The sequence below is a fragment of the Epargyreus clarus genome, unplaced genomic scaffold (assembly GCF_041222505.1).
Source record: "Epargyreus clarus isolate Ecla_fem2 unplaced genomic scaffold, WU_Ecla_fem_2.2 ptg000031l, whole genome shotgun sequence".
NCBI classification, from domain to species: Eukaryota; Metazoa; Arthropoda; class Insecta; order Lepidoptera; family Hesperiidae; genus Epargyreus; species Epargyreus clarus.
The window spans coordinates 3,724,229-3,745,168 of NW_027332236.1; the positions used below are offsets into that span (position 1 = coordinate 3,724,229).

Sequence of the window (20,940 nt, forward strand, 5' to 3'; positions counted from 1 at the left end):
ACAGTTATATTTGTCAAAACGTAAAAACTCATGGTAGGGGTACTGGACGTTGTGTGTGCCCTCAATTTGAGTTTGAAAACTAAATTGGAATAATTAAGTTATATTATAAATGTTCGATAGAAAGTTTCGCCTTAAATCAAATTGTTTGAAATCTCGAGTACAATTGTATGATGTGGATGTACCTAACAATTGTAAAAGTAAATTACCGTCGATATTTAGGTCCTGAAAATCGCTAAGCTGAAAAATGAGACAGGTTTACTACGAACATTTAGCCATCATTTATCCATCTTTTACAAAAACATTATAATGATTATACTTCAAATATAAAGATATGGTGGTCGTCTAAAACATTTGCAACACCAGCATCTATATCTACCTTGAAAAAGGGAGCTCTTTGCACAATTTTCAAAGAGCCTAATTTCAAAATATTAACATACACACGTCGATGTGAGTAACACACGTTCAATGGCACCACTATGTTTTACGATTATCGCTCTATTTCAATACTTCCGGTCTCAGGTTCGTTTTTACAACCGTGTGTTTACAGTATTAAAAGCTCACTCAAACTCTATCGGAGACGTGTTTGAGAGGTGAACGTAGGTCATGTTGGATGTGTTCGACATGTATATGTGTATGTTTTTATATATTTTGGTATATAGTAATGTAGGTTATGTCCGATTCTTATATTCTTAGATTAAAATATGCTTTGAAATGCATTTTGAAACTAAAAACATTTAAATTAAACGCTGACTACTTAATCCGATGTCAAATATTTCTTTCAAATAGTTTAATCGATTTTGATGGAGCATTGACTGATATACTCCTATTTTGAACCGAAACTATATGCGTATTATTTACCAAAACCTTTTAGATACTTGTATGTAAAACACTAAACAGGGAACAAAGTTGCGGGTCACATATAGTAGGTATTATACAAATTGTTAATATCGCACAGATACTCGAGGTAAATAAGACATTTCTGCAGTTACAACCACGTTTGAACTCGTGAAGTCGTTATGAAATTCTCAATTTACTTGCCAAGCAAAGATCGAAATTTAACGATTACTAACACAAATTACGCTAATACTTTTTATACTCAAAGCCCCACACTAGCATTTTCCGTGTCATAGGTACCATGAACACACAAAGACAATCACACAAACACCCAGATTCAGACAAAATATCTAAGGTCATCATTCAGATATACATCTGGCCGGGAACCGAACCCAGGGCAGTATGCGCGTTGCGAAAGATTACATAGATTGATTTATTAATAACCAGCGATAGTGAAATTAGTTATTAATCAAAATGAAACTACAATTCTCGTTACGCAGGCGCCGGGAAAACCCTACACAAATAGATTTAAACAATCCAAAATCCCTTTGAACTTCATCCCGGCTTAAGCCATCGCCTTTGAAGCGCTACTAATTTTAAATCTCAACTCTACTTGAGTCTATCAAACGAATAAGGACTCTACAACGGCTGAAAAAGCTCTATTTTGTGCATAAATAAAACTTACATAAGCACTTGTTCGTGAAGTTTACAGAGCGGTTATTACCGCCACAAAATATTACATACCCAAAAACCGTTTCATTCATATTTCAAAATCGGAGTTATATGAATGGAACTTATTGTGTAACTCAATGGGAAGTCGATTGCCGATGCATGGCAAGTGGTTTAGTTAACTTTATACAGTATCAAATTCTTCTTGTATTGATAGTTTAAGCAACCTGTGGTGAATCTATACGAAGAATATTAGAGTGAACATCTAATATTCTTGGTATAAATCTTAGTAAGACCTTACATATATGTATATTTAAGTATGATTAAAATCATTCCTTAGGGAGGGAATTACTGTACAAATTTTCTAAATCTAATCCTCGTTTTTTCCTTGTTCCAGGTCTTAGCGGTTCGAAAGCGGACATGCAACACAGGCGGGAAGTGTTCGGTTCCAATTTGATCCCGCCCAAACCTCCCAAAACGTTCCTCACCCTCGTATGGGAGGCGCTGCAAGACGTAACGCTCATCATCCTGGAGGTGGCTGCCGTTGTCTCGCTTGGCTTGAGTTTCTACAAACCGTCCGAAGACGAAACTGATATCGGTGAGTTGCTATCGAATTTCTATGCTATCGCTGTACTTAATAAGTGTCTTAATTGTTATTTTGTCGTTATGCTTTTTCTGTACCGTAATAATACCGTAATTGTATATGGTAGGTGTTTTAGGTACAATTACTAAATTATTAATAATGTCGTGTAGTTTATGAATTTATGAATAGATCATATTATTATACTGGTTCAATTCAGGGTTTAATTAATAATTGATGTATCATAGAAATTGTTGTAATATTTTAGTTAGTTTACTTCGTTGGTTAACTGTGTTGAAGTATCATACACATTTGTAATGGTTTCCCGTTAATCTGTTATTCATCTTTCGTGAGTAAATTATTTAAAGATTTTGTTTTGAAAACTAGGCGATTGAGATTAATACGTTCCCTTTAAGTATTTACGATATAAAACATGCAATTTTATTTTAACTATAAAAAGATTTGTAGCATCATAGAAAGAATATAAAGTACGAGCATAGTTGTGTCGTCCAAAAAGAACGTGATTTTATGATAACTAGGTTACAAAATTTAGTCTTTTTAGTCTTATGGTGTAGTCAATTTATGTGCTCAAAATCGGTGAAACGCCGGTATGATAAATAAATTAAATTAAAAAAAACTTATTTAATTTAATTAAAGATTATTAATTTACAGCTCGTAGTGATATATGCATTTCATTAAATTAAAAAAGGGAAAAGTTTATTTATTTATTGTTCATGGTTAAGTAAATAAAATAATTTTAAATTTCGGTAAAAAAAATTCAGGATTTCAGGTTATAATAGAGCTTTGTCCCGGATCTCATCAAACTTTACCGGATTTCGAGCTTTGAGCTTTTTGAGTGTACCCTTAAATTCCCGTTTGAAAGCTATCTTTTGACTTACTTCGAATAGTTTTATGTACTCATTGTTTTTTGAAAAATTAATAATAGTTTGAGTGCATACTAATTAAGAATTTCATTTTAATAACACACACATTAATGACTATGTGTGTTATTTTCATATCTATGAAATATCAAATTAAAATGGTTGTCTTACCAAGCAACTCCATACTTTGATATTAAAGTATGGAGTTGCTTGGTAAAATTATTCTTTAAAGATTTTTTTCATGAATTTACGGCAAAAGGAGATATGCTACTCTTAGCACCGGCGATTCGGGTTTTAGAGATTGTATCCATATTGCATATTGGGTTTTTAACGTGTGCGGGGTATTGTGTTTTATAGCTGCATTTACTCATAGCTTCCAATAACTAGCTAAGTTTTCGACCACCAAAGCTAAAAGTAGCATTTCTATTGCCTTTAAAACGACAATACATCTATTTATTTGTTACTAAATTGTTGACCTATTCCATATTTTACTTAGACCAAAAATAGGCCAAACTCTTTGAAATTCCTTTCAAATTTGTACGTTTAAAATTCAAATTCCCGGCCAAAAAACGATTATCAAAACAAGTGGCCGAACTACAAACACTCGTACGACCGCCGAAATAACTTTCAAAACATCAATTTGAATATTCAAATAGTTTCTGTTTGTAGATCCATAACAAAATGTCCCTAGTATACCTACTGAACGGTTTCAATCGCAGATGAAGTAAGAATTTAAACTCTTAATATGTATTATTTATGCGGATGACTGTGTATATTATTAGCATAGGATTTATACATTTTTTAATCAAAATATGATTTTATTTTGCAATCCATATTACAGACATTTGTAAGGCATTATTATTACAAATATATTTTTCCTATTAAAATATGGGCACTAAACATTAATCTGAAGTAAATTTAAGAAAATGTATGTTTTTCAACACGTTCTTCAAAAAAATTAAGTATTAACCATTTATTATTCGCTGTACGTAATAAATATGTTTTCTGTTAGGGGTCTATTTGTTTACTTTGTCTATGTTTCTAAATATTCAGATTATGTTTATTTTACCGAAATGTTGGGGAAAACCTAATTAGTAAATATGTTTTGTTTAAGTAATCGCTAATACTAAAATAAAGAGATGACGTCAGGTAATCTGTATTTAGAATAGTTGCTCTCTTATGTATGTTATCAATAACGAATCGATCCAATGTTTTGCTAAACTAAAGATCGATATTTGACAATCTCAGTGTTCTACAAATTGGCAAATTTCGATGATTGGTACCCGAGATCGGGATAGATCAAGTATTGATAACAGGCGTTAGTATAAAATACATGAGAGTTTAGGAATAACGAAGTTAATAGAATAAGCAAACGTAGAGCAATTTTCTTTTATTGCTCACTAACTTTTCTACCAGCTACTTGTTCTAAACACAATATGATAAAACTCTACGGTAAGCGACGACTTATTATCTCAATACATTTAGAAGTTTAAATATAGTTAAGATAATTAATACATTTACTTCTTTATTAACTAAATTGTAAGGTAACTAATATTTTAGTTAGTAATAGAATTTACTGTTAGGTGGAGCGCAGACAACAGACTTTATAGGACCCTGTCATTTAAATTATATGTTATTTTTGTACTTTGTAGTTTGTACTAGGTATTTGTTTATAATGTAACTAATGTAATTTATAATTTATGCTAATTGGCCACCGATAGTCTGTAGTCTGCGATGGGCCATAATGATTAATCATGTATGTATTTTCTGTTTTTCAATAACAATATGGATATCATTAGACGATCCCGGTAAGAAATTACATTTTGTTCTGTAAATGCTCGTTCTAGTATGTGTGTTACGAAACCACCGATCGAACGATATAAATACATATCCCAGAATCGATTTTGTGTGATTTTTGAGTAGAGAATGTGTGTTATTTCAAGTGTTTTCTTCGTCACGTGTCTGTCTATCGTAACTGTTTCTTCTACCATGGTTTGCTATCTCGAACTCGTTAGAATCTTACTTGTTTGTCACTTATTTTATTTTCATCACCCCAACGTCATGAAATTAAATCAGATATAATGAGTTTTAAATTGTTTCTTGTGAATTAAATATTTTAATACAAATTTGACAAAAAAGTAATAATTATAAAAAGTATGAATTACACTCTCCATTATTTATAAAAAAAAAACACGTAATAATATATTTTATGGGATAAAAATGGTATTTATACGAATTAATTATTTTGAAGTATAAAATAAAAAAAGAAATTACAATAAAACATATAAGTGCCAAAATTGTTCGCATACGATCAATTCTTTTTTTTTAATTCGGTTCGAGATACCATGGTAATAGGGCATGTGTGAATTAGATGCTAGATAGAATACCCAATACCTAGTGCCCGTCACAATCAGTAGTGGATGCACCCTGACTCCGCCCACCTTTTTCAATAATCTCTCTGTGTGCTTGTGTATTAGATAAATACAAAAATTTTAATCATAAAGCTAATTTAAATGAAATTTTAATTCTTAATTTAATTCTATTACTAAATTTCTAACTAAAATGGCGATGATTTTAAAATAATTATTCAAAATAAAATAATGTTGTTATAATCTGCGAAAAAACGGTAACTTTTTGCATTTTCCTATGTGTTTCCTATTTATATGTGTTTTTTTCCAAATTTTATATTTCGCCATGCATGCACAACACACCCTAGTGTTAAATATATATTAAGGAGGCGCTATGTCAAAGTATAATAAGATAACACTATGATAACAGAGTGGCAGGTGGATATGGGGCTCTTCAAGAAAGGTGCAACTAGAGATCTACAAAGCTTATTGCAAAGTCTATATGCTACGGTGACTACTTTCTACCAAGCAGCTCGTCTGCATTATTATTAGGTTCTACTATAAAACTAACAATTCATACTTAAAAATAAAAGAGTCTTAGTACTTAGAGTACTTGTACTGTGATCTTGTATAGAAATAAAGTGTATATTATAAAAATACAAGTCCAAAAAATACAAACCTATGGATTGTGCAATGTCCTTATTCATAAGTTGTAAGATTGTACTTATACCGATAAATCGCAATCAGCCGTCCGTTTCCGGATTCAGTGAACCGGATCGTTTCGCTTATTTCAATTTTAGCAGATATATGAATATTAATGCTTAAATCTTAAGTCCAAAAAGTATTACGATTTGTCCATAGACAATATCTTATGTTTGTTACCCAAATAAATACGTGTAATGTCTGTCAGCTAGTCAGAGGGACCCGGGTTCGACCCCGTGTAGACAGACGTATGAAATTTAATAGTTGTGCATGTCTCTGTCGTAGACAGCACAAAAATTTCTAGTTTTAGACTAACACCACACATCAGTGTCAACTGTCATTCAATTTCCAAAAATATCTAAGGGTTGTGCCTATTTATACATCGGAATACTGATAAATCGTAAACAGCCGTCGGTTACCGGACTCAGTGAACCGGAACGTTTCGCTCATTTGAACATCGGATATGCGGGCGTGATTACGGATTAAGCCACATTATATAATGATGTGTTACATATTTGACGCATTGACTAAGTATGTGCTTTAATGACTAATTCGGATCGGTTTAGCGGATTTTGAGCCGTGTGCCGGAGCCGTTACTATGCCGGACCGTCATGCAACTTTGGATTCGAGTCCCGGTTAGGCATACGTCTAATTTAGGCCTTTTTGGGTCTGGGCGGTTGGTAATATCTTGTTGTGGGCCATTAAATTCATAAAAAAATAATAATTATATTTCCAAATTCCAAAATTTTAATACAACATGTTATAGTTTACTATTTCGTCCCTCTAATAACGAAAAACAATATATTATTCTGTGTTATCATTGAAAGTACACGATAAACTTGAAGGTTTAATCAAAGGTATCAAATAACGTTTGATTTTAACCGAAAATAACTTTGAAATTTATTAGTAAAAGTGCCAGTAAGATCTAACAGCAAAAAATCAAAATCAAAATATTTTATTAAAAAGATTATTTGCAGAATTTAATAACATAAATTATTGTACTGATAAGGGCATATTAAAAGTTATGTAATTATAGCTATATCACGCCTAATTACAATAACTGTAGGTACATAGATATTTTCTTATCGTGGTAATATAATTGATTGATAAATACCACTCATATATTAGTAATTCGAGCCTACTGATGACCTCTATTTCACAGATAGTAGAAAGATACTTGTGAACTGATTTATATTTTATGTTATAATTGATAAATAACATAATTATAATTATAATCTTGATTTAGACAGGTGTCCGGAATAGATATGAAATAATACAACTCTTTCAAGAGTTACTACAAGTTTTAAATAAATTATTATTAATTTAAATTTTGAGCCTTTTCCACTTAGTTGAAAACTGATCTCTTTCCTTTTTTTATCTTAAACGTAATAATAATAATAATATCTTTATTTGTGAATATAGGTATACAGGTTTTTAGGTATTACAAAAAGGTGCTCTATATTCAACCCTTATGGGCATACAAATATTTATCGTATAACTTAAGGACAAATTACAACATTATAATTTATTTATATAAGTGTAATAACAATCAAAGTCATATTTTACAATGCTAGACAGAATTAAATATTTATGTCAACATACCAAATATATGAACTAAAAACACTAATAAATGCTATAAGTATCCCACAAATAATAGCTGACAGTAACGCTGTAATTTCCAAAATATGTTTACAAATATATAAATGAGTATATAAATTTACTATTTAAATAAATGTACAGGAAGAACTTCCTGGTTTGAGTGTGTCAGCACCACTGTCACGTCTATTTCTGCCTCAGCAGTAGAGTAGCAGCTGTGTTCTAGTTTACAGGGTGTGTTTAGTTTCAAGAGAGCTTACACTCATAGTTTATCCTCAGGGAGTTGCAACCTATCTGTGATAGACTTACACAGCAAAAAAATAGAAGTGCTTATAACACACTAAACTCACTCATAAAATAATAAAGTCATCAAGAGATTTAACAAGAATATAACTTTTACGTTATATAAAATAAATATTACTTTTACGTTATCAAAGAAAGAAAGATATTTAGAATTTAGACTCGGCAAACGTTATGTTGCCATATAAATAAAAAAATGTTAAGGGTGAATAACTTAGGGCTATGAAATTAGATAGTAGGCGATTCTCCGACCTACTGAATATGCATATCAAATTTGGTGAAAATCGGTAAAGCCGTTTCGGAGGAGTACAGTGACTAAAATTGTGACACGAGAATTTTATATATAAGAAGACTACACCTGGATTGTATAGTGCAACCTAATCACAAAAATCATGCACTATTAAATATATATATATATATATATATATATGTATAAACACAAACTAAAATGAAAAAAATGACCGAATAACAGTAAAAAATGAAATTAATTAATGCTATAAAAATTAGAGTGTTCCTTATTTATCAATTTGAAATCGGCTTAATCTGGCAACGATCACAGCAATTGGCACCGAATCCTAGCAACTCGCACCGTACAGCTCTATGCTTCCAAAACGAAACTCAAAAAGCTTCATAGGACGGCTAATAATAGTAGATTTGAAGCTAAACACGCTGATTTTCCAAATTATGACGTATAATGCTGTTTTAATACGTTTTTTAACGCTTAGAGCCAATAGCCCCACAGTAGGCTTTGATGGTGTGATTCACATAAACTTCTACAAAAAGTGGTACAAATACACTTAACCCAAAACAGTTATCTAAACTATTTTTTGCTTTTGACTTCGATTAATTCTGTTTGTTTTATCAGAAATTTTGCTGATCTTTATTACGCCGTTATTAATTTGTATTGGATATATTAATAACGATCTGCTTAATAAAGCTGTTGATGTCATTTTGGTGTCGATAAATGAAGGTATACCCTTGTGCAAAAAAATGAGAATGCTTTACAGTCGCATTATTAGAAGTATTTTATAATTAAATACAATTATATTATCGGTCTGACAGGAAGAAGATACGTTCAATCTCCAAATAAAAATTTAAATGATTAGTGAAAATATCTGTTCTGGGTCTGGGTGTTCTTGTACCTTCTTTATTTATACCTCGGCTCCTACGACACAAAATTCTATGTAGGTTTACGAGTGTGGAAAGTGATGTTATTTTTAATGTGAATATATTATACGTGCTATAATATAATAATGTAATGTTTCAGCGCATCTGGACGAGGATGAGGGTCACTACCAGTGGATCGAAGGCTTGGCTATATTAATATCTGTTATAGTTGTCGTCATAGTCACAGCGTTTAATGATTATACTAAGGAAAGGCAATTCAGGTACGTGATTTTTTTTAATATTAATTATATATATTACTATCATAGGTACATAGTTTAAAGTTCTAGTATAAAATTCTAAGTAGGATCCACAAATTCAAGTTCTTTTTTGTAGGCTTTTGTATTTATTTCTCATCAACGTCGTAATTTACCCAATACTTCCTCTTAGCTGGAAACGGGTCTGTAATCGGAATAAAGTTTTATGTCCTAATGTACTTCGATGGTGAAACAGGGATTCGTAGACTGAGAGTAGGCAGATAGATGCATAATATTACGAACGTTAAAAGAAAAGCTAAAAAAATGTATTAAGAAAGTAAATATTTCAAAACCATTTCCTTCGCCGTTTTTTTTCCTCCCAATGCCACGATATCGAATCTTATGAAGACTACAACTTAAACCCAAAATTTTACTACAACTTAAAACCAATATCCCTATAACGATTTCCACTATCACTCAAAGTGCTCCATGAAATTCCAGAGGTCTCCAGTCGAGGATAGAAGGGGAGCACAAGTTCGCGGTGATACGTGGCAACGAGGTGAAGCAGATACCAATAAGCGACATCGTGGTGGGCGACATCTGCCAGATCAAGTATGGTGACCTGCTGCCCGCTGACGGCATACTGCTCCAGAGTAACGACCTCAAGGTAAGGGCACTACCACCACCTAATGCTACTTATGCTTCAAGTCTATGCTCAACCAATGTCATACTTATTTATGCCTAGATAAACTTAAAAGTAGGGTTGAAGTTTGATAAATATGAATTATAAGTCTTACACCTCGGGAGTGGCAACACATTTATAATTGGTTTTAAATAGAATCCCTCTTCTGTATGAAGTTAGTTGCTAATGAAAATAGAGTATCTTGAACTGCTGAAGCTTTGAGCGAGTTTTGCTGTTAAAGTTGTCCTCTGATAATCGATATTACTTGTGAAAATTTATAAAGAAATTGCATTCAATAGCCTTGCTCATTACATAAACACAGGGCCGGATTTAGAGGTATATAGATTTAGAGGTACATAGTACTGTAGATAAAGGTAAAACAGCGAAAAAAAAATCAAAGGAAAATATATTTTTACTAGTGTTTATTAGTCGGAATTTAAAAAAAATCCGACGTCTCTATTGTGGGGGCCCCTCTTTTGTGGAGATCCCGGGGCTGCCGCCCCGGTTGCCCTCCCTTAAATCCGGCCCTGCATAAACAACACCAATAATCAGGTACTTCGATAAATTCAGGCCAGGACTTCGTAACTGTAATAGAAATAATCGGATATTAAAAAATATCCGATACCGAAACTGAATCTTAAATCGCGTGTTCCTTCACAAATATACTAACAAAGTCTACCTTGCAACTATTTGTATTGTATCTTTACATTTCTAATATCCTGAATTCAAAATATCCGAAAGTATTGATTAATCCGTACTATTTTTATATCCGTTACCCGAAATTTCACATCCATAATTAGGACCTTCTTCGAAAACGCTATCGGCACCAGCACCGATCAGCCCTGACACGATAGATTATCACTAATTGTTTATCAAACGTGCCTCGGTAGCAACGTTTCCTTATCAGATCCGTCCAGCGGTAACGATAACGGTACACACCTATCGCATAATCGCCTGATAACTACAGGTTATTGGGTTATCGATGACACCCGATGGGTTTTGGCTCGGCGTTTGTTTATGGTGATGTCGGTTTTTTTGTGTGGAGATAGTGTAGGGAACCATGGAAGGCTGTAGCGACGTACTGATCGGTGATAGAAATATTTCGCACGGAAATGAAATGAATAGTAGTCAGATATTTTCTATCGTTTATCCGAATAAAAATAGCTGTATCAAAGTTTAACACCAACCAATAATAAACAATATTTTTATAGTCTTTTTATTTCTATTTTTTTTAATAAACCGATTAATTTTCATGTTTTACAAACATTTTGACAAAACAACCAACCGATTCTATAAACGTCAATAACCAACTGAAGATCACAGAAGCGCTGCTTCCGAGAATTTAGTAGAAACCTTATATGTAGTAGGAACTGGCTTTCTAATTCCTAACAACAGCTGGTTACACTAGTATTGAAAAATATTATTTCTGCTATAGGTACTAGATGATATGTTAACCATCGACTATGCTGAAGATCAAATGCGCCCCTACAATGTCAATAGCAAACCTTCCCCCTGCTGGTTCATTCATTATACGCCTTTTAAACAATCATTGTATTTTTCTTTTCTCTCACACTATTATCGATTTTCTCATTATTTTCCTTCATTTGGACCCACCTCGCTGAAAGCATTATTTCTACTTTAACTAAATGGGTAGAAAATTTTGGCTAGTTTTGACCGACTTAGGCGCCACTCTTTTATGGTCAATCAACACTCATTATTATCATATCAAGGAGACTTGATTTATTTTTTACATAACCCGCAGTGTGCGTCATTCTCAAGACCAGATTGTGTAGATAAGTGCATGTAGGTACATAAAGATAGCAGCATACTGATTTGATAAGTGAATGCGGTATTTTTATCTGTGAAATGTGTGTATAATTGTTTTAACATTTCGAAATTGTTGCACCAATGCCTGCCTATGTTTGAATTTAGTTCAGGCGTACGAGCACATTGATAAGCTAGCCTTGACGTGGGTAAATGATAGTATACTGAATGGTACACGTAATGGAATTATAATGTGTTTGACAAATAGATGTGATAGTAAATGTTACACACTCATCGCCCTACTGGGTAACTAGGTCTCATGGTGACAAAGACAAGCTTTCAAATGCCCATATATAATACAGATAATACATTTATACACATACAAAATTCAATGATATTTGATACATACGAATCAAATGAATTATAAGTAGATAATTATGAGACGGGCGAAATGGCTGTAAAATGTTATATATGAATACATTATTCAGCGAAATTACAACAAAATTTCAAGTGAATTTTATTTAACAAAAATTCGCATATTAATTATTGAAAAACATTTTTGTCATGAAATTGAAGAAAAGCAGCAAATAAACATTCTGTTCACCTAATATTGACTAGTCTCTGCTGCCCATGGACACCTGTAATCGAACCCAAATAGAGTTTAAGTCCTCCCTATGGTCGGCAAAGGTTACCTACCACTCCTAACACTATATTATATCTCTTACTTATAACCTTAGAACACAGCACAGCTTAACATTACTGTTTAGGGCTGAACTAAGTGTTATAATAATGATAGTTTCACTGTCGTCGAACCAAAAAACGCTATATTTTTTAGAATAAAAAATTTAATGACTAGTGTTTACAAATGTATTTCTTGATTCATATCCATAATCATAACTAAGTGTTATGATTATGATAGTTCCACGAAAATGAAATATATTTTAGAGTATAAAAATATAATGACTAGTTTTTACGTATTTGTTTATTCATATTCACAGATCGACGAGTCTTCGCTGACGGGCGAATCGGACCATGTTAAAAAGGGTGAATCGTTTGATCCCATGGTGCTATCCGGTACACACGTTATGGAAGGTAAGAGTCATTGTACAAAGGAAGACATCTACCACTTTTAGGGTGTTTACACAATGGAAATATCGACACATAGGGTGTAAAAAAAGGAAAGCAAATTTATGGGGTGTGAAACAGAGGTTGGGAGGTTTTACAACAGTAGAGACTATATTATTTAAAATTTTGTACCTATCGTAAACATTGTATTTTTTATATAATTAAAAATTAGTTTTATATTAAATTCATATTTTCATGTCGAAAAGAAAGAAGTATTAAGACACAATAAATTTAGGTTTAACGATCTTTAGTTCTCATAAAAGACAATTGTCACTTACATGAGAGCAATAACTTATAATTAAGTACAATAAACTTATATATGTCCGAATCATGTCCGGGCGTTCAAAACTTAGCTGTAAGAGCGTTTTAACTAAAATCCCTTGAAAACAGGTTCAGGAAAGATGCTGGTAACGGCCGTGGGTGTGAACTCTCAGGCTGGTATCATCTTCACGTTGCTCGGCGCCGCGGTGGACAAGCAGGAGAAGGAGATCAAGCAGATGAAGAAAGGTCAGTGAGTGCCGGCACAGTGGATGTGTGCTAGGTGTGGGGACGAGGGCGTGGGTTCTGGTGTTGTGGGGTATGTGGTCCCATTGGGGAGTAGGTCTCTTGTGATCGTTAAAGTATGACGGAAGATTATCGGTCAATAACAGTATTTAAGGTTATTTTTAATACGGATATCTGTGTCAAAAAAAAATTATTAACTAATTGTCAGGGGAGAAAGTAGGTTAGTATCGATACGTTACAATGTTCTTTAAAATTGAGGAAAAAAAAAGTTACTTATGATAAGAAAAGAAAACATCAAAAGGGTACAGTCAATTGAATTGTTAAATTAACTTATTTGAAATGATTAAATAAAATAAAAAATGGAAATCTCAGTTTACAATCCAATTACAAGTTTTAAAATATTAAGAAATAATACTGACACTTACTATTAACTTTCATTTACAACTTATAAATAGTTCACTCGCGAGATAACGAAAAAAAAACAAATAAAATTAGTATAGAAAACGTTAGATAAATATTTTTTTACATAACTTCTAAATAATCAAACCTACACAATACCAGAACACACCCCGAGTCGTAACAGATATGGAGAGCCTAGTTAGCGTGGTGGAAGGTACTCTGCTCATTTAGTTTTTGAAAGCTTACACTCATATTACACTGAAACGCTTGCACATAGATGATTGAATAGAAATATGACCGCTTCTGAATAGTCTTAGGAATACATTAAAGTATAACTTGTGTCTATAAAAATTGTATTACAAAATAGCGATTTTTCTATACATCCTCGTGCTGTAATGTGTGAGAGAGAAATGTCGCTATTTTGAATTGCAATCTGTATTGAAACGAGTTATATATTATAATGGAAAAAATAAGTGAATTTGTAGTGAGATTACTAGACTACAGTGAATTTTGGAAAATACGGTTAAGCGGTTTTGGAAAATGTCAATACGTTATTGGTAAGTACAGTTAACTCAAGTTACTCATAAACAACCCGAAATATGCATTAGAATCGCTTAGTTACACAAAATATCAAATTCATTTTCATATACGAAAAATTTCCAATCCAAATTCGACTCCACTGCTTTTTCAGTCATAAAACATATACCTAAATGAGCATTGTACGGCCCTATGCTTAGTTGCATACATTAGAGAGACCCACAGTGACATACCCTATCATGATACCACCGCACTCACTCCCCCGTTATGGAGGGCAAGTGGTGGGGGGAATTTGTGAAATTTAATTTAAATATTTAATATTAAAGGTGTTGAATAATTCATAATAATCATAAATAAAATAGAATTCATAATCTTCTTTATGTGAAAATAAATTTATGAATAAATAAGTCGATTAAAAAAAACAATCTAAATAAAAAATTATAAAATATTTGTCACTTGGTTTGATAAAGATTTAAATTCAAAATAGTGGAGTTTCTATTTACTTCTCGCTCGCACTCTATAGAGTTTATAATATGTGTGTAACATATTGTAATATGTGAGCGAGAAAGCTATAGAAAAACAGACATTTTTAATAAAATTCTTTATTTAAAACGAAATGTACAAATAAACAAAAAATGTTAAGATTTGAGTACGTAAGTTTAAGTAATATTTCACAAATTTCCCCTATGAATGAACATGAGATTATTTTATTGAACCTATACGAACGTCCCCTAGTTGAAGGTTATGGTGACATTTTGCTCGACGTTGTACGTGTTATGTGTTTGACTAATAGCCTGATCTTGTCTTGCCGGAGCATGGTATACTATATTCCGATTTATTATATATACCCCCGTAGTTACCCATAGATGTTTATTACCCCCACATAAGTTTGTATAAATAGGTGTACTCATATAAAATAATCTCGTTCCGAATATAAAGAACGTTTTTAAATGATATACCCTTAAAAGCATACATTTGTAAATGCAATTTAGATGCAATGCCCAAGTACTTGTGATGGGATAAGGTTTCGTCCAAAGCGACGAGAATCTACCCCAAATAGTGTGAGATTCGCTAGAACGCAGACACGTGACGTTGACGGTGACTGCGACTGAACGAAACGTCTCATGCTATCCGCTTTTAATTTTTACGCATTGATTTGCATACATACCTTAGCAGTCACGAATACTTGGGCACCGCTGAATCCTTTAGTCTTAGTGCCACATACGATATAGTGTGATCCGTTCAATGACATCCAACTTTTTTTTTCTCCACCCCCGACCCCGGCCTGCCGCACCCACCTCCATGACCGCCGATGAAAATTAAAAAAAAAACAAAAATAAAAAACCAAAACAAAAACATACACATTTAAACTGCATCGTGTTAATGTCGTGTTGACTGCATGATGTATAAAACGATACGATTATATACAATACTTTTTTTGATAAATGTGTATGCTTATGTATTATATCGTTGGACATGAGAATATTATCCAACCCATTGGGATTGATGCGAGTAGAAGCTAAAAAGCAGCAGAAAAAGGGAAGCCAGCGCAAGAGCTTGACCGGTAAGTAAACCCTTTGCTAGACCCTCGCTTCTCGGTGTACATTCGTGTCGGCGATTTGTTTATAAAACTTTATGAATGAAGCATGAATTATTGTCGAAATGGATAGCTGTCGAAACGAAAATCTATCTAAAGTTGTATTGAAAGGAATGGAATGGAAAGAGATTTTATTGTGTGTAGGGTGATGAGTGATCATAATTTAATTTTATATTATACTTCTTTTTATTAAATGAACCAACAAATATGTAGTTGACCTGACCACTAATTAGACGTCTGAAATTAACCTCAACTTCAACCTAAAGGCGAACAAATGCGTTACAACACCTGAGGACTAAATCGAAATTCCTCATGTCTCCTTCAAACCCGAAGTTCTCCTTCACACCCGAACTCAGCAGAACTTATTACTTGATTCGTAAGAAAAAAATGATAGCAGCTAATGGATGTTTGGGTTCAACCGCAAATAGACCCGAAAGATCTTTAATAATGCTACCTAGATGTTGGAAATAACTTTGGCTGTTGACCCGTCGTCAAAACACGACTACCACCATTCATTGGTTACTTTTCTATTATAATAATAATAATCTGTTTACTTTATTTTTGGACCAATTCGACAATAATTCATGTTATACCTGCCAGACAATAAAGAATTATAATCGTCGGAGTCGTAATCGACAGCTTTTCTTATCGAATATACACCTCAAAGCCCTATGTACACTTGGGGCCAAGTAAACATGCCTACTCGTAAATCTAGCCGACGCTTTCTTTAAAAGCTTACAAGCTTTAAGCTAGCCTCTTCTGAACTTTAGTGTACTTCAATACTAAGGCACAAACTAAAAGTTATAGATGAAGGTAATAGTGTGTCCTTAGCAGACTTGTAAGTATGTTGATGCAAGTCATGATGGCGTGTTGACCTTCCATATAATAGTATTCTTTGTTATAAAAAAATGTAACATTCATGAGAAATATAAACTAAAAAATATATAATTTTTGACACAATATATAATAAATTATTGTTTCAATATTATGTCTTACTTGTTTAAGATAATTAAAATCATGTTATAAAAATATTGATCAAACATTAAATATATTGTTGACAATAAAGATCTTGACACCGCATACTATTACAAGGAAACGTCGCGCGCCTTCGTGAGTTGCAAAAGTAATTGTAACTTCCATAGGTCGAATAGATAAAGGTTTAGTGTAGTAAGAACTTGAATACTAAATATATAGCAATAAAATGATAGTCAACTACTAACTCTATCATTTCATGCATTGCATAAACCCCTTTCTTACACTGCATTCTTCTTAGCATAATGTAGAGTAACTGCATCTTTCGTATTTTTACATAATAATTACTTAGATTTTGTGAGAGTATTTTTTATAATTTTACACGATTTTTTGTTACAATTTTATAAAATTTGACCATAAATGACTACGTTCTCTTTCTTCTTTTTTATTCTTCTCTTTAAAGTATTAACGTTTATATGTATTCTTGACGTGTTGTCGTTTGTTACTTTTGGACTTTTAAATTATTTTTATTATTTATCGATAATGATAATTGGATACGGTTTATAAAAAATATTTTAAATAGTGTTACTTTTATTTTTATGTACGTTGTAGTTTTTTAAATCTTTTTGTAGTTAAGTACAATTTTAAAAATAAAGCCAAATTAAATAATATTTCGATGTTAGTATGAGGGATATGATGCAAGGAATACACATATATTTTTAATGAAAACATAATAAGCTCTAATAACTAAAAAACTAAATTAAAGAATTAATGATCAGAATTTATTTTTTCTAATAGTCCCTTTGAACTGGATCCCGCAACAGCTATATTAAATTATTTCCTCGCATCTACCACCTCAATAGTACAAAGCGTAGAGCAAAAAAAGTCCAAACGTACCAAACGACACGACATCGCAACGACTACAACGCGCAAGCGCCGCCCCACACTAGGCGAGGACGAGCCGTCGTCGCGGAACAGCCACGGCGCGAACCACGCGCGGCCGGACGACAACCACGTGCCCGCGCCGCCCGCCGACAAGCCCGCGCCCGAGGCCAGCCACAAGAAGGAGAAGTCCGTGCTGCAAGCGAAACTGACGAAGTTGGCCATACAGGTAACTATATACGCAGGTTTAATTGTGAAATGAAAAACACAATATTGTCAGCGTAGCTGACCAAGCTGTCCGTACAGGTAACGACACACATTGTTTTAAAGGTGACACAAACACTATTCGTGCTAATGATAAAAAAAAATGACAGTTGACTCAAAAGCGGCAAAAGAAACTCTTGATAAGTTGACGGAAATGGTACATCAGTATTGCAAATCAAATTGCCCATACAGGTAACAATGGTACGGAACATCGGCGCGACAACTCATAAAGTTTTGTCATCAAAATCGAACTGGTAAAAGTTCTACAAAACAAAATCAAGAGTTCTAATATCGATATGTTAACGGTTCTTTCTTTTCGCAGATCGGTTACGCCGGTTCAACGATAGCAGTGTTGACGGTCATCATCCTGGTCATCCAGTTCTGCGTGCATACGTTCGTCATAGAGGAGAAGCAGTGGAAGGCCACATACATCAACAACTTGGTCAAACATCTCATTATCGGTGTCACCGTGCTCGTGGTGGCGGTCCCCGAAGGTCTACCTCTAGCTGTCACGCTCTCCCTCGCTTATTCTGTTAAGGTTAGAAAGAGATGACTACGTTTTCTCTATATTGATTGTAATATTATTTTTAGGTTCTCGTTATTGTGGCTCAGTTTGATATTAGGTATTGGTGCTGATATTAACCTGCTGATTAAATCTTTCCGTTTCAAACTACGGGATTAAAAGTATATAAAGCCACTCTTATATAAAAATGAAACTTTTGTAAAAACTTAAAACTTATTACTCTTTATTAACTTTTTAAAGTGATATCTATCAGTTAGAGTACTAATGATTTGTGTCATGTATGTACTCCAAGAAATCTTATCCCCATTATTAATAATCAATCTATCTAATTTCTTTACCTCACTTTCATAAAAAAAATACAAATTTGGATCTTTGGTAGGTTAATTAAAGATTGGAGTATTAATAACAGAGGTTAATTGAGACTGTCTTGACAGTCTTGACTGTCTTGACAGTTTGTGTGTGATAATTAGTGAATTATTATCACAATTTTAAACGAGTTGTTTGCGCAAAAGTGTAACCAACACAAGAACCTAACGTATTAATAAAATAGTCGTCAATCTTTTCAGAAAATGATGAAAGACAACAACTTGGTACGACACTTGGACGCTTGCGAGACTATGGGCAACGCGACCGCGATCTGTTCGGACAAGACTGGCACGCTCACGACTAATCGCATGACGGTCGTGCAGTCGTACATCTGCGAGAAGCTCTGCAAGGTCACGCCTAACTACAGGGACATACCGCAAGAGGTCGCCGAAACAATGATCGAAGGGATATCTGTTAACAGCGCTTTCACATCTAGAATTATGGTGAGATATACAATTTGTGTGTTTGATAAAAAATTGTAGAGGATATTAAAGTAACGTCTTTAGTTTTTGTCTAATAGAAGCAATGTTAAACCGTTGTTCGGATCTACTTTGTACGCACATAATCCAAAACTCACGAAGAAACAACTCACAAAATTGATAGTTTTAACTAAAAACCATAGGTACTGTCGATAGAATAAAAATATAATATCCAAAATGTAGTGTCGTAGTAGTATAGTATATTGTAAATTAAAAACAGCTCCAAAATAAGATACTAACGCAACACGCTATGGTCTTTGGTCATATCTACTGATATATTATTAACATCAGCATGTCGGTGACGCGATTCTATAACATTTTCCTCAACCGAGAACCAAAAATACTTCACTTCAAATATCAATGATATGAAACAAGATATTATTATATATTCTGCTTAATGTTCCTTTTTATTACACGTTAAATATTTCCTTTCCCCTTTAGCCATCACAAGATCCAACAGGACCACCAATGCAAGTGGGTAACAAGACTGAGTGCTCTCTCCTCGGCTTCGTGGTAGCACTGGGCCAGAGCTACGAGGGCGTTAGGGAAAGGCATCCAGAGGAGTCCTTCACAAGGGTCTACACGTTCAACTCGGTGCGCAAGAGCATGTCCACGGTCATACCCTACAAGGGCGGCTATCGGCTCTACACTAAGGGCGCTTCGGAAATTGTTTTGAAAAAGTGAGTTCCCTTATTTTCCTACTCTAGGATCCTCTATGTTGCGAGTGACTCCATGACACACAACACGAAACGAAACGAAACACATACAAAATATACGCAGAGCCATTATTTTATTTCCTGCCTGGCTGGCTGGAAATCTAACCCAAAAACTGTGTAATGTAAAAGAAAAACCAGTAAAGACATTAGGATCGTGCGTCCACTAACTTCGGGTTCGTACTGGCAGTAGTAAAATGAAATCCAATGATTATTAGAGGAAAAAGCTTTATACATTATCTTTTAATGTAAAATTCCAGTTAACCATTGCGAGTAATTCATTAATATATCAGGCTCGAAGGACCATAATCAGGGTTTTATACCTATTAAATCACACTATTATTAAAAATTAAAACTTTAAACAACATTTAGTACAAAATCGTATGTAAATTCCAGATGTGCATTCATATACGGCCACGAAGGTAGACTGGAGAAGTTCACGCGGGACATGCAAGAGCGGCTAGTGCGGCAGGTCATAGAGCCGATGGCCTGCGACGGGCTCAGGACCATATCGGTGGCTTATAGGGACTTCGTACCCGGAAAGGCTGAGATTAACCAGGTATGAAACGACAATTATTTATTTGCTATATTAAAAAAAAGTAATACAAAAGGCATTTTCTATCAGTCAACCTTAGGGAGTACAGAAAAAATAAATGATTATGAGGGTGATAAAGACACGCATAAAGTATGCGAACACATTTTGATGCCCAAATTTTTAATTTAGATTATAATTATATATAGGTTTTTGTTCGCCTATTGTGTATTGGGAATACATGAACAAGCTAAACTCGTTCAAAAGAATCGTATATGTAATGTGTAATAGCCTACTACTATAAACTCTAATAATAATAAGTGGGGATAT

At 33.5% G+C, this 20,940-nt stretch overlaps 1 protein-coding gene across 11 annotated transcripts in view; it reads left to right on the plus strand.

Annotated features, from left to right (window-relative positions):
* The window catches only part of PMCA (plasma membrane calcium-transporting ATPase 3), a 218,925-nt gene that overhangs the window by 174,743 nt on the left and 23,242 nt on the right, over window positions 1-20,940 (plus strand). For 9 of the 11 annotated variants that reach the window (XM_073089662.1, XM_073089669.1, XM_073089670.1 and 6 more), the window contains 11 exons: window positions 1,901-2,101; window positions 9,178-9,298; window positions 9,773-9,938; window positions 12,716-12,809; window positions 13,233-13,349; window positions 15,799-15,846; window positions 17,802-17,962; window positions 18,320-18,535; window positions 19,087-19,329; window positions 19,807-20,045; window positions 20,475-20,637. In XM_073089662.1, coding sequence (XP_072945763.1) covers window positions 1,901-2,101; window positions 9,178-9,298; window positions 9,773-9,938; window positions 12,716-12,809; window positions 13,233-13,349; window positions 15,799-15,846; window positions 17,802-17,962; window positions 18,320-18,535; window positions 19,087-19,329; window positions 19,807-20,045; window positions 20,475-20,637 — 1,769 coding nt within the window. The remainder of the gene's footprint in view (window positions 1-1,900; window positions 2,102-9,177; window positions 9,299-9,772; window positions 9,939-12,715; window positions 12,810-13,232; window positions 13,350-15,798; window positions 15,847-17,801; window positions 17,963-18,319; window positions 18,536-19,086; window positions 19,330-19,806; window positions 20,046-20,474; window positions 20,638-20,940) is intronic. The other 2 variants (XM_073089668.1, XM_073089671.1) reach the window with 1 other exon arrangement.